The 25,747-nt window shown below is 53.2% G+C and overlaps 2 protein-coding genes across 4 annotated transcripts; both read left to right on the top strand.

Annotated features, from left to right (window-relative positions):
* Positions 1-2,758: 2,758 nt before the first annotated feature.
* On the top strand, positions 2,759-7,280 carry S1PR5 (sphingosine-1-phosphate receptor 5). Its single transcript, XM_055566600.1, has 2 exons — positions 2,759-2,845; positions 5,072-7,280. Exon 2 carries the CDS (start codon positions 5,090-5,092, stop codon positions 6,284-6,286), a length of 1,197 nt encoding a protein of 398 aa, XP_055422575.1. The 5' UTR covers positions 2,759-2,845; positions 5,072-5,089; the 3' UTR covers positions 6,287-7,280.
* Positions 7,281-10,891: 3,611 nt separating this feature from the next.
* KEAP1 (kelch like ECH associated protein 1) lies at positions 10,892-19,335 on the top strand. Of its 3 annotated transcripts, XM_055544608.1 has the most exons (7): positions 11,312-11,458; positions 13,152-13,837; positions 15,666-16,351; positions 17,839-18,044; positions 18,271-18,447; positions 18,579-18,782; positions 19,156-19,335. In XM_055544608.1, exons 2-6 carry the CDS (start codon positions 13,199-13,201, stop codon positions 18,743-18,745), a joined length of 1,875 nt encoding a protein of 624 aa, XP_055400583.1. In that variant the 5' UTR covers positions 11,312-11,458; positions 13,152-13,198; the 3' UTR covers positions 18,746-18,782; positions 19,156-19,335. The 3 variants fall into 3 exon arrangements, with proteins under 3 accessions (XP_055400582.1, XP_055400583.1, XP_055400572.1); XM_055544607.1 differs by lacking the exon at positions 11,312-11,458 and adding an exon at positions 10,892-11,049 and having other exon boundaries at positions 18,579-19,335; XM_055544597.1 differs by having other exon boundaries at positions 18,579-19,335.
* The last annotated feature ends 6,412 nt before the right edge of the window (positions 19,336-25,747 follow it).

The raw sequence follows: 25,747 nt of genomic DNA, 5'->3' as shown, positions 1-25,747 counted from the left end.
GGGAAAGTTGTCAGTTCGCAGCTCCCTGCAGCCACATTCAAGCCTCAGAACTGGTAGGTGGGAGATAGAGATGGGGGATTGGGAAGTCTTGCTGCAGCCCTCTGCCTCTTTGGATGGGTGGAAGTGTGAGGGGGCTGTGGGAGGCATTTTGCTCTTTTAGAGCCAAGGCTACAGCTCAGGGAGAATGGGTACAGATTGGGTGGAGCAGCCCCTGTGGGTGACGGCCCTGGCAGCAGAACTTACCAGGCAGGTGTGCCAGCCCAGGCATGCATCAGGCGGGCAGGCTGTGGCAGGGGTGCTCTTCCCTGGGAAGAGATCAGGCATGGGTGGGGGGCAAGGCGTGGGGCGGGCTGGGTTGATGGTGGTACGTGGGGCAGGTGGGGCCTGAGCTGAACCCCTTCTAATTCCTCCTCAGGGATACAGGGGTGCCCAGTAGCACCTGTGCATGCGTGCTGAGTCGTTTCAGTTGTGTCCGACCCTATGGACTGTAGCCCGCCAGGCTCCTCTGTCCATGGGATTCTCCAGGCAAAGAATACTGGAGTGGGCTGCCATGACTTCCTACAGGGGATCTTCCTGACCCAGGGATCGAACTCACATCTCTTAAGTCTACCTGCATTGACAGATAGGTTCTTTCCCACTAGTGCCCTAGCCAACATTTATTGAACACTCACCTGTGTCTGGAAGCTCTGTTCCATCCCTTCCTCCTCAGTGGCATTTCTCAGAGTGGAAACTGTCATTATCCATTTTACAAAAGAGGCCACCAAGGCTCCGAGGAGAGTGTCACTTGTCTGGAGTCCTAGATTACAAAGTAACTGAGCCTGGCTCCAGTCTCCAAACTCTTAATTTTTACTCAATGACTGGGCAGAAGCACAGACAGGGCCCCTGCCTTCCTGGAGCTGGGAGTCCAGGGCAGAGACATATGATGTACCATATGAATCAGTAAATAATGAAGGTCATTTCAGATGGTACCAACTGCAGTGTGAGACTGGGGAGGAGGGGGACACAGACGGGAAGGCCTCTCTGAGGAAGTGACTGCCTGGGAAGGGCTGGGGGCAGGGTGTTCCGGTCACGCTGATCCCCAAGTCCCAAGGTCTTGAAGAGTGTGAGGATGTGGTGTGGGGGTGGGGCAGGGGGGGAGACAGTGGGGCTGGAATAGGAAGAATGGAGACAAAAGAGGGAGAGACTGTGCCAGGCCTTGTGGGCCTTAAAGGCCTGGTATTTTTCGAATTTGGACTTTTACTCTGAGCCACATAGGGAGCCATGGGACCATCTGGAGCAGAAGAAGGCTGTGATCTTGTGGGATCTCATGCATGAAGTGGCACAAGTTGGGGGTGCTGGGCCGGGGACCCAGGGCCGGAAGCCCCCCTCCACTGTATATAGGGCCCGTGGGAGGTGAGATTGCCACTTGGGAGGTGAGAAGCAGCCACATTCCCACCCTAGGGTGTGGCTTCCCCTTTACAGAAGGGGGTCATTTATCAAGCACATGGCCCTGACACTTGGGGGAATCTTCAGGGCTCATCCTCGATGGCTTGGTGGGGGAGGCTGGGGGCTCCAGCACTCAAATCTTACCACACCCACCCCACCCAACAACCATCTCCGCGCCCCCCAACTCTGGCTTCCCTGGCTACGTTGCCCCAGTGCCTGATCTGTTGGAGCAGGCAAAGAGAAGAGAAGTCACTCAGTTCTGTTGACTCTTTGCGACCCCATGGACTGCAGCCTACCAGGCTCCTCCATCCTTGGGATTTTCCAGGCAAGAGAACTGGAGTGGGTTACCATTGCCTTCTCCAAGGGATCTTCCCAACCCAGGTCTCCAGCATTGTAGGCAGACGCTTTACCATCTGGCTTTACCATCTGACCCACCAGGGAAGGAGCAGGGAAGAGTGGTTCTATTTGGAGCCACTGGGATCCCTAAGAGGCGACAGGAGGATGCAACCTAGCCTGGATGCCCCAAGGGGTCTCTCTCCCGGGGGGCGTCCCTCTGACCCATCTGATCCATCCCCTGATCATCTCTGGGCCGCCCTCACCCCACCGGAGGCCGAGGCCGGCAGAACCTGAGGCGGCCGGTGCAAAGGGCACAGTCCTAGCGAAGGTCGCAGCAGCCAGGCCCAGCCCCCGCTTCCCGGCTCTGGCCTCTGATCGGAGGGAGCTTCCCAGCCTGGAAGCTCCTGGGAAGTGGGGGTGGCGGGTGCGGGGCCAGCTGGGACTGGCCCATTGGAGGAGCTGAGGCCTGGGAGAGGCGTGGGAGAGACACGGACGGAGAAAGACAAAAGAAGCGACTGAGAGAAAGACACACACACAGACGGAGAGAAACAGAGACGAAGAGACCCCGAGAAATCAGGAGGGAGAAACACACGGAGAAAGTGAGGAGACAGTCATTCATTCACTCAGTAACTCCTCGGCTGCTTATTGGGCACGGGCTTGTGTCCAGGCAATGCCCAGAGCAGACACAAATCTCTGCCCCGGTGGGGCTGACTGTCTGGTGGGGACACAGCCCAGAAACCTGATAACCGAGTAAATCACGTTGTCGAGAGTGATAAGGGCGAGAGATACGGGGTGGGGGAAGCGGGACAACCAGGGGGACTTACGAGCCAGATTCTTCTTATCTGGGGAGGAGAAGATTCCCACCAGCATCTTGACTGCGCCTGCCCTTCCCCCACCCGCCCCAAACTGGGGATGGGAAAGGGGAAAGGAGGTGGGGCCTGAGCCCGGAAGCCGACGGCTCTATCTGTTGGGGGGGAGGGGAATTGAGGCTACGGCTGCTAAAGACCCCTCTTAACCCGGGTTGCTGGGGTTCCTCCGCCGACTGGGCGTCCTTGGGGTGCAGCCCAGGAGGTTCAATCAGAAGGTAGGTGGTAAAAGGGGAGGGATCAGTGCCCAGAGCACAGAGGGGACCCCTCTATTAGGTGTTGGGGGGACGGGGCGGGGGGGGGATAAACTCAGGTTGCGGCCGCCAGGGCTGAAGAACCCTCCCCCTGCTCGTGTCTCCGGATCCTCCCACCACGACGGAGCGTCCCTGGGAGAGCCGCCCGGGCCCGGAGGGGGGAGCCGAGGGCTGGCCAGTGCCAGTCGGCGCCGAGGGCGCGTTCCGTTGCCGCGGCGGGTGGTACAGACTGGCAGACACGCGCTGGCAGCCCGTACCCCAAGAGGAGGAGGGGGCAACTGCTGGTGATTGCCAGCGCTCTGCCTTGGGGGCCGCCCCCTCGCCTGCCCCCAGCCCCGCCTCCCGAACAGGGGCCGCTCTCTCCGCTCCCGGCCGAGCGACTGTCGAGCGCGCACTACCTGGGCGCAGGGGTGAGTGTCCACCACCGGGTCCTTTCGCGCGCGGGGCTCGTCCCGGCCCGGGGTTGGGGGTTGCCCTGGCCACCACCCTTGTCCCCTTGGCTTGGATTTCTCGGGCCTTTCCCGAAGGCTCTTGGAAGGGGAAAACCTGAGATTTCGGGACTGGATGCGGGGACCCGGGATGGGAGTGGGAGGCACCCGGAATCCCCCTGCCTCGTCCTCTCCCAGCCACACCACTGCAAGTTTCGCTACCTCACCCTTGTCTCCAGGCAAAAGGAGGAGAGGTGGGAGGTACACAGGCTGCGCACCACTGCGCAGTGTCCCCAGCGCAGCGCGTGTGACCCTGGAGTGACCCTCATCTGCGTGTGTTTGGTGTCCCCTTCCCCCCAGCATGGCTGAGTCCGTGACTCGCTGTGAGTCTGTTTTTGCGCCTGGTTCCCTGTGTGCAGCTCAAGCCGTCTGGGAGGCGTTTGTTTCTGCCCTGTTCAATTAAATCCGTTCCCCTCCCCAGGCCCTGGTTTTCTCGTCTGTTCAGTGGGACTTCCGTGACTGTGTCTCAGTTTCTGCGTGGATGTGTTTGTGTGGAGCATGAAAATCTTTGTGTCTGCTTCTTTGCGAGGTACTTCGTCTGAGCCTCAGTTTCCTCGTCTGTAAATTGGGGTTAAGGGGAGACCTGCCCAGGGTATGTTAGCGCGAAGTCACAGTTGGGAGGTATTATACTTTAATGACGTGTATGTCCCTCTGCAAGAGTCTGTGAGAGGTGAATTCCGTCTGCTGCCCTCAGGCTCTAGCCCTGCAAAATGGGTGGAGTTTTCTCTGCCTTCTCACTGGGGTTTTGCAGCGAATGAAGGGGGGAGTTCGCAGGGACAAAACCTCTATGCAGCGAGGCGCGTATATTGTGGGGTTTGGGGTACCAGGGGGTGGGGGTGGAGGTTGTGAAATTGTGGCCTGTGAGACTAGGCATAAGATCCTGTCTGTGTGGAGGGGCATTTGTATATATCTTTCAGTGTTCTCTTGTCCATGTGTGAATGTACTTCCTTTTTTTAAAATTTAGTTTTGTGCTTTCTTTTTTAAAACACTATTTTTATTTTTGGCTGTGCTGGGTCTTTGTTGTTGCGTGAGCTTTCCTCTGGTTGCACCCAGTCGGGACTACTCTCTAGTTGCCCAGCTTGGACTTCTTGTGTGGGTTCTTTTGTTGCTCTAGGGCGCTGGGTTTTCAGTAGTTGCGGTGCCTGGGCTCAATAGTTGTGGCGCACAGGCTCAGTTGCTCTGTGGCCTGTGGGATCCTCCTGGACCAGGGATTGAACCCTTGTCTCCTGCAGTGGGAGGCGGTGGATTCTTATCCACTGGAGCACCAGGGAAGACCTGAACGTACTTTCATGGTTCCCTGAGAGGGTGTAGCTGCGCATTTTGCCCTAGTTTGTGACTCTCTGTGCACATGTCCTTGTCGATGTGTCTCTGTATTTGTCCCTTTCTCTGTGTGGCTGTTTCTGTCTGGTTTTGACTAAGATGCCTCTGAGTATCCGTGCCTCTGTATGAATTATTAGTGTCCCTTTCATGTGGGACTCTGTTACCCTGTCCCTTCGTGATATGATTTGTCTCCTTGTGTCGGCCTGTCTCCATGGACACCCCCTCTTCTATCCCAAATTCCCTCTGGGCCCCGGCGTGCGTGTAGGGTAGGGAGTAGGGGGTTAGTACCCCCTTCCCAGGTCAGGCACCGCTTATGCCTGCCTTCGCAGGCCTCCGGGGATGGTGCGCATCAGGCCTGACGTTGCTCCCAACCTCTCCGCAGCCCTGGGGCGGGCGGCCCATGGAGCCGGGGCGGCCGCGGCCCGCGCGGATGAACGAGGTCATCCTCCAGCATTACAACTACACCGGCAAGCTCCGCGGTGCGCGCTACCAGCCTGGTGCGGGACTGCGTGCAGACGCCGTCGTGTGCCTGGCCGTGTGTGCGCTCATCGTGTTGGAGAATGTAGCCGTGCTGGTCGTGCTCGGACGCCACCCGCGCTTCCATGCGCCCATGTTCCTGCTTCTGGGAAGCCTCACGCTGTCCGACCTGCTGGCCGGCGCCGCCTATGCCGCCAACATCCTGCTATCGGGGCCGCTCACGCTGCACCTGTCGCCCGCGCTCTGGTTCGCCCGTGAGGGCGGCGTCTTCGTGGCGCTCTCCGCGTCCGTGCTGAGCCTTTTGGCCATTGCACTCGAGCGCCTCCTCACCATGGAGCGTCGGGGACCCGCGCCCGCCGCCCGTCGGGGGCGCACGTTGGCGCTGGCGGCCGCCGCCTGGGGCTTGTCGCTGCTCCTCGGACTACTGCCAGCGCTCGGCTGGAATTGTCTGGGCCGTCTGGAGGCCTGCTCCACGGTCCTGCCGCTCTACGCCAAGGCCTACGTGCTCTTCTGCGTGCTCGCCTTTCTCGGCATTCTGGCTGCCATCTGCGCGCTCTACGCGCGGATATACTGCCAGGTTCGCTCCAAGGCGCGGCGCCTACGGGCGCACCCCAGGACTGGCGAGGGCGCCTCGATGCGCGCGCGCCACACGTCGCGCTCCTTGGCGCTGTTGCGCACGCTCAGCGTGGTGCTCCTGGCCTTCGTGGCTTGTTGGGGCCCTCTCTTCCTGCTGCTGTTGCTGGACGTGGCGTGCCCGGCGCGCGCCTGCCCTGTACTCCTGCAAGCGGACCCCTTCCTGGGCCTGGCCATGGCCAACTCGCTCCTGAACCCCATCATCTACACGTTCACCAACCGCGACCTGCGTCACGCGCTCCTGCGCCTCGTCTGCTGCAACCGGGGCCCCTGCTGCCGAGACCCAGGTGCCTCCCGGCGGCCTGGGAGCGCCCCTGGGGCTTCGGGCGATCTGCACCGCTGGCTGCCTCCCGGCCTGAATGGCAGCTCCAGCCGCTCTGAGCGCTCCTCGCCCCAGCGGGACGGGTTAGAGACCAGCGGTTCCACCGCCTGCCCTGGTGCACCCACGGTCGCCGGGACCCTGGTAACCCCGCCAGCTACAGACTGACGGCCTTTGACCGCCATTGCCCTTCCTAAGAGCTCTTTTGCAGACTTTTTAAATACAGGAATTTATAGGAAAAAGCAGCCAAAGATGAAGATGGTGGAAGCAGAAAAGACCTAGGAAAATATATTTTATTGACGCTAAACTCCACAGCAATGAAGAAAACAGACAAAAATCCCTGCTTTTGTGGAATTGATGTTCTTGTGTTGGACTCAGAGATGATAACGGAGTGAAGAAGTGTGGAGATGATTCCGGTGACAATACAGTGATGCGATGGTGGTCAGGTGATGCTTTTTTGAAGAGGTGGTGACATGTGATGTGAGCTGAGGTGATTATTATCCTGGGAACTTTTATTTTTGGCATGTGGGATCTTAGTTCCCTAATCTGGAATGAACCTACAACCCCTGCAGTGGAAGCAGGGAGTCCTTATTATGAACTGCTAGGGAATTCCCTGTCCTGGGAACTTCTGAAGGAAGAGCATTTCAGAATGGGGGAACAGCAGGTGCAAAGGTCCTAAGGCTAGAATATGCCTGTGTGTTTTCCCAAAAGCAAAGATCTTAGTGCCATTGGAGCAAGGATGGAGAGGCAGAGAAGAAACAAAGACAGGAAAATAATGGGGCAGGTGGGGCAAAGCCTTATGGACCCAGGGGAGAAACTTCTTTTGCTCTGAGTGAAGTAGTACTCCTGGAAGGTTCTAGGCAGAGGAAGGACTTAATCAGGCTCAGGTATTTACACCTGCCTCTGCTCTCTGTGAAGCCAGGAGAACTGGGTGATGGTAACTGCCTAGGGGAGTGATGACAAGGACTGGGATGGTATAGATTCTCCACAGACTTGGGAGGGATTGGACAGAATTATTGAGGAATTGTGTGTGGGGGAGAAAGGAGTCAAGGACAGGTGTTCACTTTTAGAGGAGAGGCCAAAGACGGAGCACCCCAAAACTTGACTCTAGGAGACTCAGCCTGTTCCTCTGTGAAACAAGATTTTTTTGAAAGTAGTATCAGATCCTTCATAAAAGAATAAAAATATAATTGAATAATAAGAGTTATTACAGTTGATTTTACCCTTGGTGGCTCAGATGGTAAAGAATCTGCCTGCAATGTGGGAGACCTGGGTTCGATCCCTGGGTTGGGAAGATCCCCTGGAGGAGGGCATGGCAACCCACTCCAGTATTCTTGCCTGGAGAATCCCCATGGACAGAGGAACCTAGTGGGCTGCAGTCCATGGGGTTACAAAGAGTCGGGCACAACTGATTGACTAAGCACAGAACAGGACAGTTACTCCCATAGTATTCTAGGCCTGGGACATGCCTTTTTCTCACCTTTCCTACAATCTTGTAAGGTAGGTTTTCTCACTCCCATTTGACAGATGAGGAGAATCCAGGAACTGAGTATTTTGTCCTATTTTCTGAGCCAGGATATTAGCCAAGGAGATTAGGCTCCACATTTTCAAGAGGTCTGTTAAGCCTAGACCGACACTCCTTTGTTCAAGGGTCTGCATTTTTGGCCAGGGGCGATATTAGGGCCACGGCTGTGCCCATGAAAGGTTCCAGGCGTCCTGACCACAGTTCCCAGCTGTCTCAGGCTCCCAGCTGTCCCCAGGCACATTCCTAACCTCAGTGTGGAGAGGCAGGCTGGAGAGGGGCAGGGTGGGTTTGGGGAAAGGGCCTGGGGCTTCGGGTTCAGATTGTGGCACACCATTTGCCGGGACAGGCGGTGTGTAGGGGTGCGGGTGAGGGGCACTGACCAGCCAGGGGAACTGAGTTCCCGTGGACCACGCTCACAGCATCCCTGCATGCTGTAAGCACTGGGAAAGCCAACCTATTTCCTGGAACACAAACACTCAAGCCTGGGGTCACATGCCAGTGCACTTTGAGAACTGATTCTAATTTCCTACCTGGTTCCAGTATCCCCAGGCTCCTGTAATCTTCCAGAGCAACCTGAGCCACCCCACCCCATTGCTCAGTTGTTTGATGATGGTGTGATAGCAGAAGAGTTATTTACTTGTTCACATTCTACAAAATTCAAAAAGCACCAGTTCCCACTCCTGGATATATACACTTGGGAAACTTGCAGAGCCATTCTGTGGGTAAATGAGCTGAAATGGAAATACATCTTCTCTCTTTTTACACAACTTTAGCATTGCTCTCCACCTGGCTTTGATCGTTTAATAGTATCATCTTGGAAATTGTTGCATGTCTAGATTTTGTACTGTGTTAATTGGACCAGCCTAAGTGCCTTAACAGAGAAGGCAACGGCAGCCCACTCCAGTACTCTTGCCTGGAAAATCCCATGGACGGAGGAGCCTGGTAGGCTGCAGTCCATGGGGTCAGGATGAATTGGACACGACTGAGCGACTTCACTTTCACTTTTCACTTTCATGCATTGGAGAAGGAAATGGCAACCCACTCCAGTGTTCTTGCCTGGAGAATCCCAGGGACGGGGGAGCCTGGTGGGCTGCCGTCTATGGGGTTGCACAGAGTCAGACACGACTGAAGCGACTTAGCAGCCGCAGCAGCGGATGCCTTAAACGACCAAAGTTTATTTCTCATAGGGCCGGAAGTCCAAGATCAAGGTGTCAGCATGGTAAGCTTCTGGTGAGAACTCTCTTCGTAGCTTATAGACAGCTGCCTTCTGGCTGTGTCCTCACATGGTGGAGAAAGAGATCTAAGTTCTCTGGTGTTTCTTCTGATAAAGGCACTAATGCCATCATGAGGGTCCCACCCTCATGACCTCATCTAAATCTACCTCCCCAAGCCCCCATCTCCAAACAACATCACTTATTTTTATATGTGGGCTCAGTCACTCAGTTGTGTCTGACTCTTGGACCCCATGGACTATAGCCTGCCAGGCTCCTCTGTCCATGGGATTTTCCCAGGAAGAATACTGGAATGGGTTGCCATTTCTTCTTTCAGGAGATTTTCCTGACCCAGGGATCAAACCCTAGTCTCCTGCATTGGTAGGCAGATTCTTTACCACTGTGCCACCTTGGAAGCCCAAATACCATCATCTTGTTATGTTAGGGCTTCAATAAATGCTGGTGGGGAGGGGGCACAGACCATAACACTTTTTTATGTCACTTTATTTTTTAATTGAATAATTGCTTTACAGAGCATTTTTTTCACATTTAAAAATATTGAGGTAAAACGTTCACATAGCTAATGGGTTCTTTTTACTGGCTGCATAGTATTTCACAGCATAGATTACACCAGGGCCCTAGGGATGCACACATGTTAAATCCAACACTTGGCATTTAAACACAGTGTTGAAATAAACATCTGTGTACATACACCCTCCTAAACGTGTGCAAGGGTACCTTGGATAAATTACTGCACATGTCACTGCTGGATCTCAGGGCTTGTAGATGTTAATTTTGAGCTATACCAGAGGTTTCCTTTGGCATGTGGAGAAGGGTGTGGGTTTGCTCACAGCCTCAGCCACTCCCCATACAGTATTTGGCGATTATGCTATGGCGCCACCTCTGGAGCCACTCAAACCACAGCTTCACCACCAGCATGGGAGGAGAAGCAAGGAACCCCACCCCAGCCTACTCCTGCATGGGATTAATCCCAAACCCAGAGCAGGGAGGCAGAATCTTCCAAATTCACCCCGGGGGCAGGCAGAATCCTTTCTTAGACCAGTATCTGTTCAGTCTAGCGTTTCATACAGATGGACTCTTAAAAGAAAGAAAAGAAAAGGAAAAAAACCCACATACATTTAAAAGTTAACTTTATATAACAAAGAGCATAAATGGAAAATCAGTATCACTTTCCATGGAAAATAACAATCATTCATATTTATTGAGCGCTAGCATTGTCAATTAGTTCTCCCAATAATCTACCAGGTAGGTGCCTGTATTATTAACATCTATTGCTACGTGGTGCCCAACTCTTTGAGACCCCAGGGACTGTAGCCCACTAGGCTCCTCTGTCCATGAGATTTCCCAGGCAATAATACTGGAGTGGGTTGCGATTTCCTTCTCCAGGGGATCTCTTCGACCCAAGGATCGATCCTGTGTCCCCTGCATTGCAGAAGGATTCTTGACCGTTGATCCACCACGGAAGCCCTATTAACATTTTACGAGGAAGGAAATTGAAGCATGGAGCAGTTAAATTATGGGTCCAGCCGCGCAGAGCTAGAGAGTGGCACAGCCGGAGTTCGAATTCCCAACTGCGAGCTCCTCGTGCCTCCAGATTGGAGATAAAAAGTAAAAACAATGAAAACCCCAGTAGGTAGGTAGACAGCTCTGCCTGGATCCTTCTGCCACCTGAACGTGCGGAGTTAAAAGAAGAGCAGGTCGTGGGAAGCAGACTCGCGCGAAACCCAGTGGATGGAAGGGACTGCGAAGGGGTGGGGGGACCGGCTTGGTGGGCTTAGCCATGCGCCCTTGCCCGCCGCCCTATTCCTCGCCCATGGGCGCCGGGCACCTGTGGGAAGGGCGGGGAATCACGACTTCTTCCCCGCCGCGCCCTCTCCGCTCTCTCCCCGCCTCCTTCTCGGGCGTCCCGAGGCTAACCCCCAACTCGACGGCCGCGACCCCGTAGGCCCCGCCGACCCGGAGCCCAGTCACAACCCCCTCCCCCGCCGCCCCGGACATTGGAAGCGCTCGCAGGTCTTCAATAGCGAAAGTTAGGCGGGAGCCGCCCCCGAGCCAGGCCACGGCCCCTCGGGCTTCCCGGAAGCTCGGAGCGCGGGTGGCACCAACGTGCCCGGAGCCACCGCCGCGCCCCCTGGCATCCCCACCGCGTGGTGAGAGTATCGGAGGCTACGCAGGTGAACGCGCAGGCGGCGGCGGGGAGGGCTATCCGGTGATCCAGGGTGCAGGGAAGCGCTGAGCCTCGAACCCGGGGCTTTGATTCTAGGCGGCTCCGACCACGCGGGCCGGGTGCGCCCAGGGCTGGGTCTTTGGCCCCGCCGCGATTACCGGCACTGCGGACGCCGCTCTGGGGCTGCGCAACTGGGCAACAGCGAGCGTGGGCGGGGAAGGCTGGGGGGAGCGGCCCGCTGCCGTCTCCGCCGCCCGAGGCCCGGGGCCGCGGGGACTTTTATTCTGACACGGCCGGCTCCCGGCTCTGCTTAGTCATGGTGACCTGCGCGCGTTCCGCGCCTCCCCCCTGCGAGCTGCGATGGAGGCGCCCGGGCCTGGGCGACGGAGGCGGAGCCCGAGCGCGGCCATGGCGGGGTGAGTGAAGCGGCCCGCGCTCGGGCTGAGGGCACCGAGGGTCTAGAGTGCTCTGCGACCGTGTCCGGGGGCCGGAGCACTGGGCGATGCGGGGCCCGGTCGCCTCGGGGTTTCCCGCGGCTCCGCGGAGGGCCAGGAGGGCGCGGCTGGAGTCCGGACCTTTTGTTGGACGGCGCGACCGACGGGTGATTCCTGGGGCGAGAGGCCCAGGAAGCGTCGCTCGGACGGAAGCCCGGGGATCCCGGGGCGTTTGTGGCGGGGGGACCTTGGTCTGCGCCCCGGGGCTTGCGATGGAAAGGCCGCGGCGGGGTCACTTCCTCCCTTCTCTAGGCCTTGGCTGCGCCGGCGGGACATGCGCAGTGCCCCCCCCCCCCCCTTACCGCTTCTTGGCGGGGGGGGGGGGCGGGGGGGGGGCGGGGGGGGGGGAGAAGTGTCCAGTGCCCAGGGGGTACCATTGACCGTTTGGCTAAAGACTAAGAGACAGGCCCGGGCCTCGGCTGGGGAGAGGAGGCCAAGCAGTGTCCAGGGCACGGTGGAAGAGGAGGGTGCTCTGGCAGGCACAGTGGAGTGGGCAGTCAGCCAGCCACAGCTTACTGACCCCTGCATAGTGCCAAGCCCCAGGCGGACTGCAGGGAAGGCACAGGAGAGGGTGGGCAGGACCCTGACCTACACAGGGCTACCTGCCCTCTGAATCCTGGGGCTCAGGGCCAGAGAGACCCTTCATCCATCAGCAAGCAAGCAAAGGAGCTAATTTCCATTCCTGACAAGTGGTGTGATGGAAATAAAACAGAGAGGAGGTGACTCTGAGTGGAGCACAGGGAACAATAAGATGAAGAACCTCTTGTAGATACCCTGCCTTCTCTTTGCTTGACTTTTTCAAACCCAGCTCACGCCCTGACCCTCTAGACTCCACAGGGTTCACAGACACCCTCACTTCACTAGTCTTTCTCTCTCATCACACTCTTCCCTGATTCTCCAGGTCAGCTCTCATTCTGCCTTTGAGTCTTTGCACTCACTGTTCCCTCTGCCTGGAAAGCTAACAACCACCCACCCACCCCCCTACCCACCCCCTTCATAAGTTCATCCTTCTAGTCTCAGCTCCAAGACAGGCCAGGACTACCTGATTTTAAATAACCACCTGCACAGGCACCCTGTCACAATGGTGTTGTCATTTTCTTCATGACCCCAAAGTCTTGCTTATTTCACTTATAGTCCTTTCCTCCCTGGTGTTGGCTCCAGGGGAGCTCATTGCATGTCTGTCTGGCTCCCTGCTGTGTCTCTGGTGCCTAGAACAGTGCCTGGACATGCCTGAGAAATGTTGATGGGGTGAATGAAGGAATGAGTTGGACATGCTGTGAGAAGGGGTGGGCCCCAGAGAGCTGGAACAGAATGGGCAAAGGGAACAGGTGGACGGGAGCTGACTATGAAGGGCTTTGCAGGCCATTGAAGAGTTTGGTTTTACTCTTCATGCCACAGAGAGTGATGGGGGGGATTCTGAGCAGGGGAGGGGCACCATGTGACCTACGATTTAAGGTGGGCCCTTGGACTGGTGGGGCCATGGGTCAGTTAGGGAGCACAAATGAACACTGCTTTACCCGGGCTTGGAAGGAAAACTGGTCTCAGAGTCACTTTATCTTAGAAAAGAAGGCCTAGCCCCCAGCCCTGTGCCCAGCCCTGTGCTCTCCCCCTCCAGGCCCCTGAGTGCCAGTGGTGGTGTTGTCCCTTGTCACCTGGAACCCCATGCAGCCGGAACCCAGGCCTAGCGGGGCCGGGGCCCATACCCAATTCCTGCCCCTGAGATCACAGCGCCCCGAGGGGGCAGGGGACGCGGTGATGTACGCCTCCACCGAGTGCAAGGCCGAGGTGACGCCCTCCCAGCATGGCAACCGCACCTTCAGCTACACCCTGGAGGACCACACGAAGCAGGCCTTTGGCATCATGAACGAACTGCGGCTCAGCCAGCAGCTATGCGACGTGACGCTGCAGGTCAAGTACCAGGACGCGCCTGCCGCCCAGTTCATGGCCCACAAGGTGGTGCTGGCCTCGTCCAGCCCCGTCTTCAAGGCCATGTTCACCAACGGGCTGCGGGAGCAGGGCATGGAGGTGGTGTCCATTGAGGGCATCCACCCAAAGGTCATGGAGCGGCTCATTGAGTTCGCCTACACTGCATCCATTTCCATGGGGGAGAAGTGTGTGCTCCATGTCATGAACGGCGCTGTCATGTACCAGATTGACAGCGTGGTCCGCGCCTGCAGCGACTTCCTGGTGCAGCAGCTGGATCCCAGCAACGCCATTGGCATCGCCAACTTTGCCGAGCAGATCGGCTGTACGGAGCTGCACCAGCGTGCCCGGGAATACATCTACATGCACTTTGGGGAGGTGAGTGAGGGGTGGGGACGTGGCACCAGGGCTTCAGAGCAGCCTTGGGAGGACCGGGAAACAGACAGGTGGGTCCTCACCATCTCCCCTTGAGAGGTGAAGGGTCAAGGCAAGGAGATGGAGAAAAATAGGGTTGAGCTCCCAGTCTACATATCTGTGACAAATCTGGGAAACAGCTGAAGAAAGTGAGACCTTCATGGGTCTCTGGGCTCCCTTGGGTCAAAGGTGGGGACAGAGGGCAGTGACTATGGCAGCAGTTCCACCCTAGGCTGCCCTGAGCAGGGCCTGACGTTCCAGGCAGTCAGTAAATATTTATTGAACACCCGTGACATGCTGTCAACTGCCAGTGTTTTCTTTAGTCCACAGAGTATTGTGCTCACACTAATCTTTGTTTCATTTTCATTTTTAAGTGGAGGAAGTTGTGAGTAGAGAAAATGAGTGCTTGTTGAATACTTGGTGTGGGCCAGCCTCTGTTCTAAGTGATTTCCAGCCTTTAAATCTCTGAGTCTTCCCAGCTATCCTAGGAGGTATGCTTTGGAGTGCCTTCCTGGAATTTTTTTTTTTTTGCCACATCACACAGCTTGCAGGATCTTAGTTCCCCGACCAGGGATCGAACCCTGGCCCTGGCAGTGAAAGCACTGAGTCCCAACCACTGGAACACCAGGGAACTCCCACTTCCTGGAAATTTTTAAAATCATCCTCCTGTGGCTGGGACCAACTAGGTGGACACTACCCTTGGTCTCCATGCCTCTCATTCTCTACCATCCTGGGGGTTGACCAGATCCCCCAAGAAGCTCTGACGTTAGTCTTAGGACTTACGGCTTCCAGGATGGTGGCCCAAGAGCAGGGTTGTCCCACTGACCTGCACAACACTGGTGTCAGGGGGTTGCCTCGGCTTGGGGTAATAGGAAGCTGGGATCCCACTGATGTGGGGTGACTGAAATTATTTATATAGACCAGTGCCAGACAAGAAATATTTACCTTAGCAATAACCCTGCTATGAGTTAGCAACTAATATAGTCCCCCTTTTATAGAGGAAGAAAACCAAGGCACAGAGTGTTTTGGGTTTCTGCCCAAGGTGGTACAATTAGAAGGTAGTGGGCCAGCACTGCATCTCAGGCTGCTTTCTTCAAGCCTGAATTTTTTTTTCTTTCTAACATATTCTGTTGCTATTTCCTTTGAAGTCAGTCTGCTCTTTTGAAAAAAATAATTTCATTAAAAAAAGAAAAGGGTAACATTCTTACAGTTCAGATACAAAATGATACAAAATCTAAGAGGCGATGTTGTGGTTTTTTCCCATTTATGTACTTACCTGCTATATGCCTGGCATGTAGTGTTAACTCACTGAATTCTCACTGAGAGTTTAATACTATTCAAATGCCTGTTTCTTTTCTTCTTTAAATTTGTGTTTATTTATGGCTGTGCTGGGTCTTCGTTGCTGCTCACAGGCTTTCCTTAGTTGCAGTGAGCAGGGCCTCTTCTCTGATTGTGCTGCGCAGGCTCCTCAGTGCAGTGGCTTCTCTTGTGGAGCACGGGCTCTAGAGCAAGAGCTCAAGATTATGGCACATGGGCTTAGTTGCCCCAAGGCATGTGGTATCTTCCGAGTCTAGGGATCAAACCTGTGTCCCCTGCATTGGCAGGTGGATTCTTAATCACTGGACCACCGGGGAAGTCCCTCGAATGCGTATTTCACACCTGAGGAAGCTGAGATTAGCAGAGGCAGATTGAGTGTCTTGTCCAAGGTCCTAGCAGGGGCTTGGCGAGGGGCTGGGGAGTGGGAGTGGAGAGAGACCTGTAAGTCAGCCCATGACACTGTCGCCCTCTGCAGGTGGCCAAGCAAGAGGAGTTCTTCAACCTGTCCCACTGCCAGCTGGCGACCCTCATCAGCCGGGATGACCTGAATGTGCGTTGCGAGTCCGAGGTCTTCCACGCCTGCATCAACTGGGTCAAGTATGACTGCGAGCAGCGGCGCTTCTACGTGCAGGCGCTGCTGCGGGCTGTGCGCTGCCACTCGCTCACGCCCCACTTCCTGCAGATGCAGCTGCAGAAGTGTGAGATCCTGCAGTCGGACTCCCGCTGCAAGGACTACCTGGTGAAGATCTTCCAGGAGCTCACCCTGCACAAGCCCACGCAGGTGATGCCCTGCCGGGCACCCAAGGTGGGCCGCCTCATCTACACGGCCGGTGGCTACTTCCGCCAGTCGCTCAGCTACCTGGAGGCCTACAACCCCAGCGATGGCACCTGGCTCCGGCTGGCGGACCTGCAGGTGCCCCGGAGCGGCCTGGCGGGCTGTGTGGTGGGTGGGCTGCTGTACGCCGTGGGCGGCCGCAACAACTCGCCTGATGGTAACACCGACTCCAGCGCCCTGGACTGCTACAACCCCATGACCAACCAGTGGTCGCCCTGCGCCTCCATGAGCGTACCCCGCAACCGAATTGGGGTGGGCGTCATTGACGGGCATATCTATGCCGTTGGCGGCTCCCATGGCTGTATCCACCACAACAGTGTGGAGAGGTGAGTGGTGCAGGAGGCGTGGGATCCGGGGCTTCTGCCGCTAACACGTTCCCCGCCATTGGGATCTGAGGGTTCCTCCTGTCTTTCTTTTAAGATACTTGTTTATTTGTTTTTGTCTGTGCTGGGTCTTCGTTGGGGCACGCAGGCTTTCGCCAGTTGCTGCGAGCCGGGGCTACTTTTCGTTGTGGTGCACGGGCTTCTTATGGCAGTGGCTTCTCTCGTTGTGGAGCACAAGCTCTAAGCCCACCAGCTTCGGTAGTTGCAGCATGCAGGCTCAGCAGTTGTGGCACAGGCTTAGTTGCTCCATGGCACATGAATCTTCCTGATTGAAGACACAGGGCTCAAACCCATGTCCCCTGCCTTGGTAGGTGGATTCTTATCCACTGCACCTCCAGGGTCGTCTTCCCTCAATTGTTGAGTGCTTTTCTCTGTGCCTTGCCTTCAGGGAGTGGAAGCCTCAAGGTGAAGCTAAACTCCTGGGGGATGTATGGTCATGACCCTGGATGATGTGTCTTGGCCTGGGAACTGTTTACAGGGCCATCACATACCCATACAACGACTATTAGCAGATTTGGAAAAAGTTCCATCAGTTTGAAACTGTCGGAATGTTAATATGCTAATTTATCTGCCATCTATCCACAAATGGTTGTAAGAAACACACATATGAGGTCCGTAAACATGGAAGGTGCCCCCTTAGACGTGGTGCCCTGTGCAGTACACAGTCTGTGTACAGTACAGCTGTGCATGGTGACCCTTTGTTTGCATGCGTGCTCACTCTGTGTGTCTGACTCTGTGACCCCGTGGACTATATAGCCCGCCAGGCTCCTCTGTCCATGGGATTTCCTGGGCAAGAATACTGGAGTGGGTTGCCATTTCCTCCTCCAGGGGATCTTCCTGAGCCAGGAACTGAACTGGTGTCTCCTGTGTCTCCTGCATTCATATAACACTTAGCTTAGGCGGTGGTCTGATGGAGCCATTTGAGTCCAGCAGAGGTGCAGGCGACCTTGACCAGATGGGGGCCGTGACCCTCAGTTTCCTTGTCTAGAAAACAGACCTACTGATAACTTGCATTGTAGGGAATTCTTGTGAGAATTGAAGAGTTCAAGTAAGGGGCTTCCCAGGTGTTGCAGTGGTAAAGAATCCACCTGCCAATGCAGGAGACATGGGTTCTATCCCTGGTCCAGGAAGATCCCACGTACCTCAGAGCAACTATAAGCCAGTGCCCACAACTATTCAGCCAGGCTGTAGGAGCCCTGGAGCAGAAACTACTGAAGCCCACCCTGCTCCACATCTAGAGAAGCTGCTGCAGTGAGAAGCCTGTGCACCGCAACTAGAGAAAAGCCTGTGCAGCCAGGAAGGCCCAGCATAGCCAAATAAAATTTTTTTTTTAATTAAAAAGAAAAAAACCAACACAGTGGAGTATCAGTGGGGGTCAGTGTCTCAGGTCGGCTGGGGCTGCTGTTGTCATTGCTACTCTGTTGTGGCAGGTATGAGCCGGAGGGGGACGAGTGGCACTTGGTGGCCCCGATGCTGACACGAAGGATCGGGGTGGGAGTGGCTGTCCTCAACCGTCTGCTCTACGCGGTTGGGGGCTTCGACGGGACAAACCGCCTCAACTCAGCCGAGTGTTACTACCCAGAGAGAAACGAGTGGCGGATGATCACACCCATGAACACCATCCGAAGCGGAGCAGGTGGGAGGGGGCTGCGGAGAGGGGAGCAAGGAGGAGCACCCTCCCCACCCTGGGAGTGATGCTCATAGAGCTCCTTGCTCTTGGCTTTGTCTCTACAGGGCCCCTCAGGAGAGGGGAGGAAGGAAGACGGGTGACGGGAGAGGGGAGGGTGTCCCCCCAAGAAGGTGATGGCTGGGTCCCCCAAGGCCAGGCCCTGGAGTCACCCTCTCTGTGTCGTCTGGTTTAGGAGTCTGCGTCCTGCACAACTGTATCTATGCTGCGGGGGGCTACGATGGTCAGGACCAGCTCAACAGCGTAGAGCGCTATGACGTGGAGACAGAAACGTGGACGTTCGTAGCCCCCATGAAGCATCGGCGAAGCGCCCTGGGAATTACCGTTCACCAGGGAAGGATCTACGTTCTTGGTGAGGCCTGGGCGGAGAAGCCCACCTAGCCCCTTTCAGTAGGAGGGTTTCACATGCTTCCTTCCTTCCTACCCCCACAACCCCCACCCCCTTGGAGTAGTGACCGACCATCCCTCCTGCCCTCCCTGCAGGGGGCTACGACGGTCACACATTCTTGGACAGCGTGGAGTGCTATGACCCAGACACGGACACCTGGAGCGAGGTGACCCGAATGACCTCTGGCCGGAGTGGGGTGGGCGTGGCTGTCACCATGGAACCCTGCCGGAAGCAGATTGACCAGCAGAACTGTACCTGTTGAGCCGCTTCTGTTTCCTGAGCGGAAAAAAAAAAAAAAGGTCCGATCCAGAGTATTGTTGTTTCTGTACAAAAAAAAAAGCCAGGGACAAATGAAGAGGCTCCACAGCGCAATTTGTGGCCTCCAGAATGGGAGGCTGGGACACCACGGTGTTCCAATCACGACGTGAAAGAAAAGAAGGCTAGAGTGGGAACTCGTGAGCCTGCCAGAGCAGTCCCAGGAATGTCCAACGAGAGCCTGCCCAGGAGGTGGGCGCGGGAAGGACGGGCTCCCCAGAGAGAGGCCCCCCATACCCGCTACCCCAAGACTAGGCCTGGCTCCCCCACCAGCAGCCGCCACCTCCCTGTGGGATGAAAGCAGGTGCCGGGGACAGGCTGGTTTTCATCCCCTGCGTCTTTGTGATTATTTCCTAGAGGCCTGGGAAGAAGCCCACTGAGGCCTTGGGGGAAGAGGCCCCTCCAGAGGTGTGGACCCCAGGGATGGGCCTGTACATAGAAACCACTGGATCTTGCTGCCCGGACAGTCATTTTGTTGATAAATAGCCCTGTAACTTTCAGATGAAAATAAAGAACAAACTAACTAGTGTCTTCCAACCGGGCTCTCAGCCAGAGATCTCAAACCTGTGGGGACAGAAAGGACTCTTCTCCTGACATGCACTCAAGTCTTTTGATTTAAGGCTTAGATTCGAAACCAGTTTGTTATCTCGGCCCCGCTGAATTTTGATATGTAGGGCATCTTTCTCCCCATGAGCAAGCCACACAGGGCTCACTTTGTCTGTCACTTTCAACTGCTTTGCAGATAATGACCCAACTCCTTGACACCTCTCCTAGGGCTCCCCAAGATTAATTGCACACATGCGCAGTTTATATTTTCACAGTATATATTATATTATTATATTTTCAGTTTATATTAAGGCAGAAGATCCCCAACATGGGCTTCTCGGATGGCTCTGTGGTAAAGAAGCTGCCTGCCATGCAGGAGACTTGGGTTCCATCCCTGGGTTGGGAAGATCCCCTGGAGAAGGAAATGGCAACCCACTGCAGTATTCTTGCCTGGAAAATTCCATGGACAGAGAAGCCTGGCAGGCTACAGTCCATGGAGTCGCAATTGAGTGTCCAAACAATAACAATAACTATCCCCAACATGCCTTCCAATTCAGTGAAAGTCCATCAGGTTATATTTATGCACTTCAGTAACACAGACCGAGGCTTTTGTTTTATTTAGGTGCCTGGGTATTCAAAAGACAAAGGGGTTCTTAGGAGTTTTCTTAGGCAAAGGGCTCAATAGCTTGGCTCCTTCTGAACAGCCTGTGTGACGGAATTATGTGGCCTGGATCTTTTCTTCTGCCTGTCAACTCTATTCGTGCTGGGGGAGTGGAGAAAAGAATGGTCTCAACTGTTGGGGATTTCACAGATTCTTCCAAACAGCTTAGTGAGGGAACATTTGATTCTTTCCCTGCCAGCGAAAACATCCTACCTCCCATCTCTGTGGCTTCACTCAGGCCACCCAAAGGCGGTCTTAGTTGCTGTCTCTAGTTGCCCACTTCTCTGGTCCTTGTCCTAAGATTTTTATGGAACAAGAAAATAAATCTGGGAATTCCCTGGCAGTCCAGTGGTTAAGGACTCAGGGCTTTCACTGCTGGGGCCCAGCCTCCATCCCTGGTCCAGGAACTAAGAGTCTGCAAGCCATGTGGTGAGACCAAAAAAAAAAAAAAAAATGTTGGTTGCATTGATTGGATGGGGAAAACTAGAAATTGGAAACACATCTAGATAGTCTTAGCATTTGCAATGTATTTCTACACGTTATTTGATCCTCAATGGTGCTATGAGCTAAGAAGGGCAAGCCTGAGTTCTTTTTTGAAAACCTTTATGCATTTGGCCATGTCGGATCTTGGTTGTGGAAGATCTTTGATCTTTGTTGAGGCATGTGGGATGTTTTAGTTGTGGCATGTGAACTCTTAATTGTGGCATGTGGGATTTAGATCCCTGACCAGGGATCCAACCTGGGGTCCCCCGCATTAGGAGCATGGAGTCTTAGACACTGGACCACCAGGGAAGTCCCCGAACTCTACAGATGAGAAGAAGAGGTTCAGAGAAGTGACCTGCCCAAGTGGTGGGGTGCAGACTTGACCTGTATGGTACCCCAAAGCAGTCCCTCTCAGCCACAACTTGCTCCACCTGTGTGTTTGTCCAAGGGGATGTTACAGAAGTCCCATGGCAGCCCTTCCCTGGAGGTCCAGTGGTTAAGACTCACTCTGCACTTCCACTGCAGGGGACACAGGTTCAAGGTTCAATCTCTAGTCGGGGAACTAATATCCCACATGCTATGCAACTCGGCCAAAATAAGTAAGCAAATAAATGCACACGTGTGCTTAGTCATGGCTGACTCTTTGCGACCTTATGGTGGCATATGTGGCCCACCAGGCTCTCTTGTCCATGGGATTTTGCAGACAAGACTACTAGAGTGGGTTGCCATTTTCTTCTCCAGGGTATCTTCCTGACCCAGGGATTGAACCCACGTCTTCTGTGTCTCCTGTATTGCAGGCAGATTCTTTACCGCTTGAGCCATCAGGGAAGCCCAAGTAAACAAGTAGATATGTAAGTAGGTCCTGCGGGATCAGTGTGCGTAGCCAGAAACAACGATCTAATCTAGAATAGGGATTTACATGTAATGTGGTTGCCAGAAGCCCCACAACCTACCCCAGAGTGCTGTTTCCTTTCAAATACATTAGAGCCGTGGTCTTGATGTCAAGTCAACCTGATTCAGTAAGGCAGTTTGGGTGCAGTTTAGAAGTCAGGTAAACAGTTTCCTATCTGAAAAAAACAGTACCTGGACGCCTACTTGGCGCTAGACCCTATGTGAGCTGCTAGACCAACAAAGGTGAGTATTTTTTAAAAATATAATTGGAGAATAATTGCTTTACACTGTTGTGTTGGCATCTGCCATACAACAACATGAATCAGGCAGCCATAAGTACACAAGTCCCCTCCTTGAACCTCTCCCCCACCCCACTTTAGGTTGTCACACAGTACCGCTTTGAGCACCCTGAATTATACAGCAACTTTTCCCATTAGCTTTACCTGTTTTATATATGGTAGTGTGTATGTTTTAATGCTATTCTCTCAATTCATCCCACCCTCTCCTTCCCCTGCTGGCCAAAGTCTCTTCTCTACGTCTGCATCTCTATTCCTGCTCCGCAAATGGTTTCATCAGTACCATTGTTCTAGATGCCATATGCATGTGTTAATATATGACGGTTGTTTTTCTGATGTAGCTTCACTTTGTATAACATGCTTTAGGTTCATCCACCTCACTAGAACTGACTCAAATGTGTTCCTTTTCATGGCTGAGTAATATTCTATTGTGTATGTGTACCAAAACTTTTTTACCCGTTGCTCTGTTGATGGACACGTAGATTGCCTCCGCGTCCTGGCTACTGTCAACAGTGCTGCAGTGAACACTGCGATGCGTGTGTTTTTCACTTACGGTTTTCTCAAGGTACATGCCCAGCAGTGAGATTGTTGGGTCATATGGTGGTTTTATTCCTAGTTTTTAAAGGAATCTCCATACTGTTCTCCATAGTGGCTCTATCAATTCGCATTCCCACCAACAGTGCAAGAGGGTTCCCTTTTCTCCACGCTGTCTCCAGCATTCATTATTTGTAGGTTTTTTGATGATGGCCATTCTGATTGGTGTGAGGTGATATTTCCGAAGGTGAGTATTTATGTTCACTTTCTATCTCTGCAAAAAACAACTTAATTTTATACCTTACTCTGCCAGGCATTGGTACTGACAGTGAACAAGCCCCAGAAGACCCCTGCCCTCATGGAAATTACAGCCTAGTGGGCGAGTAGGGTGACCAACTTATCCTAGTTTGCCTGGGACTTTTCCAGTTTGAATGCTGAAAGGCTGGCATCCCGGGAACAATTTAGTCCCAGTAAACCAGGTTCATTGGTTACTCTCCAGGTAAACCAGATGCTGAAGCAATATTAACAACTGTGTTGAGTGACAGACATGATTAAATTTGCATTTGATAGCTCTGGAAGCTAAGTGGAAATAGCTGGGGATAGAGGTACACTGGGAAAGGTTAAACAGCTGGCACAGTAGCCAGATGACAGGCTGGTGTTGTGGATCAGGCAGGTGGCTACAGGAATAAAGTAGAGTCTACAGGTGAATAGACTGCTTAGATAGGATGGATGAATAATCAGGAATGCTCCTGGGTGGTTTTGAAGCTTAAGAAGCCAAGGGGAGGGGTCCTTGGAGGAATCTGCTGTTACAGAAGGAAGTGACGATGGTTCGGAGAGTGTTAGGTTTGTGGCCTCAAGATACGATTGTTTTTGGAAAGTACTCAATCAGATTTTTCAAACCCTCAATCTTTGATGCTTCCAGCAAATAGCTCTTGAATGGCTGCTCTGTGCTAGACATGAAGTATTCAGACACAAAGAGGACCAAGCATGACACTGGCCCGTTTTCATAGAGCTAATAAAATAATCCAACTTTCCTGGTGGCTCAGCAGTAAAGAATCCTCCTGCCATGCAGAAGACTCGGGTTTGATCTCTGGGTCAGGAAGATCCCCTGGAGAAGCAAATGCAACCCACTCCAGTATTCTTGCCTGGGAAATCCCATGGACAGAGAAGCCTGGTGGGCTACAGTCCATGGGGTCGTAAAAGAGTCGGATGAGACTTAGTTACTAAACAACAATAAAATAATCACATTGAGTATACGTAATTAATTTCTTAGGTAAGCTTTCTGAAGGACTGGAGCTCAACCTAGGTCAGATGCCTTGAGAAAGCATTCTTGAAGTGGTTTTTTTCACAGAAATTCAGAGTGTAAATTAGGTGAGGGAAAAGAGGGGTAAGATTCTGGACAGAGGAACCATCTGTCCTGTGGCACTGAAAAGCAAGTCTAGGTGATGCTCTGAGAGGGAGGAGGAACAGGGTGTCAGAAGAGGCTTAACAGAGGTGAGGGAGGCAGACCATGCAAGCCCAGTGCACCACATAATTTTCATTTATTAAATACCTAAATACTGCCTTTGAAAAAAAGTTAAAACATTACAGGGCTTCCCTGGTGACTCATTGGTTAAGAATCCACCTGTCAATGCAGGAGACAAGGGTTCGATCCTTGATCTGGGAAAATCTCGCATGCCATGGAGCAACTAAGCCGGTGTACCACAACTATTGAGCCTGTGCTCCAGAGCCCAGGGACCACAACTCCTGAGCCCAGGTGCCACAACTACTGAAGCTGTGTGCCCTAGAGCTGGTGCTGTGCAACAACAGAAGCCACTGCAATGAGAAGCCTGAGCACCGCAACTACAGAAAAGCCTGCATGGCCACGAAGACCCAGCACAGCCCCAAATAAATACTTTTTTAAAAAGGTAAAACATTACAGGTAGAGCTTAAGTCTTACTCCCTCTCCATCCCAGCCCCTCTAAATCTTTTAAAAAAAATTAACAGTCTTCAGCATTGTATGTTTTATGTAGTTCCTTACAAAAATGGCATAATGTTGCCTGTATTGCTCCGCAATACAGAGTATTGCTTTTCCTCTCTCAGTAAGCTCTGTGGTGTCACGTTCCTTTTACCAGCTACCGGATATTCTGTTTTAACTTTCACTATTGACAGATGTTTAGGTTGTTTCTAGTTTCTCAGAATTACAGATAAGGCAGCAACACCCTCTCTTAATCATGACTCCTTTCTCCAGATGGGTGCTAGGAGGTGGAACTTACTAGGTCATGGAGTAAGCAGTTTTCCTAGATGCTGGCAGATGACCCTCCAAAGTCCTTTTTATTCCTGCTATTTCTGCAAGTTCTTTTTTAAACTTAATTTTAAGTTTTACATATTTTTTAAAAATTGAGGTATATTTGATTTATAACATCATGTTAATTTCAGAGTGCAGCACAGTGATTCATAGAAGCTCTTTGTAAATCTACACACAGAGGCTTTCCTGGTGGTCCAGTGGTTAAGAATCTGCTTTGTAATGCAGGTGACACCAGTCGGATCCCTGATCTGGGAAGAGCCCACATGCCATGGAGCAGCTAAGCCGGTGTGCCACAAGTGTTGAGCCTGTGCTCTGAAGCCCGGGAGCCACAACCACCGAGCCCATGTGCCACAAGCACTGAAGCCTGTACACCCTAGAGCCTGTGCTCTGCGACAAGAGAGGCCACTGCAATGAGAAGCCCACGCAGTGAAACTAGCGTAGCCCCTGCTCGCTGCAACTAGAGAAAGGCCACCCACAGCAGAGAAAAACTAGCAGAGCCAAAAATAAAAATTAATTAAAAAAAAATCTACACACAATCGAATGTATCACTCTTTTTCTTGATGCTTCTTCTTTTTGTGGCATAAAAGTGTTCATTTTTATCTTGACCTTTTCTGCAGCTTCCTACTCACTTGTTAATTTATTGTCTCCTGCCCATAAATTCATTGCTTCTGCCTAAGTTAACCAAAGTTAGTTTTCTGTTGGTTCTGTTAGAACCAAGAATCCTGACTAATAGAGATAAGAAGAAATTTTGAAAAATATATCTTAAAATCTAAGCTTGATTTATGCACTGCTTTTCTGTTTGTTTTTAAAAAAACACATTGGTCTGTTTGGGTTTTAGTGGCTGCACATGGGATCTTTAGTTGCAGGGCAGGGACTCTAGTCGTGGCATGTGGGTTCTGGAGTGCTCGGGCTTCATAGCTGCAGCAATAAGGCTTGGTTGCTCATTGGTATGTGGGATCTTAGTTCCTGACCAGGGATTGAACCCTAACCCCCTGCATTACACAGGGGATTCTTAACCGCTGGACCACCGGGGAAATCCCAGTTAAGACGTTCTGTGCACTGTTGATGAGTAAGGGTAATAGTGTGCATTGTTGTCTTATTTCTGACTATAATGTTACTGTTTCTAATGTTCCACCATTCAATCTGATTTTCTGTAATCCATGCTTTAAGTTTTGCCGGAAACTTTTAAAGTTCAGGAAGCTCCCCCTTGTTTTGTGCGTGCTAAGTCTCTTTGGTCATGTCTGACTCTTC

This window comes from Bubalus kerabau, chromosome 1 (assembly GCF_029407905.1).
Source record: "Bubalus kerabau isolate K-KA32 ecotype Philippines breed swamp buffalo chromosome 1, PCC_UOA_SB_1v2, whole genome shotgun sequence".
Lineage (NCBI taxonomy): Eukaryota > Metazoa > Chordata > Mammalia > Artiodactyla > Bovidae > Bubalus > Bubalus kerabau.
Note: the sequence above shows the minus strand (reverse complement) of the source record. Positions and strands in the feature narration are given on the sequence as shown.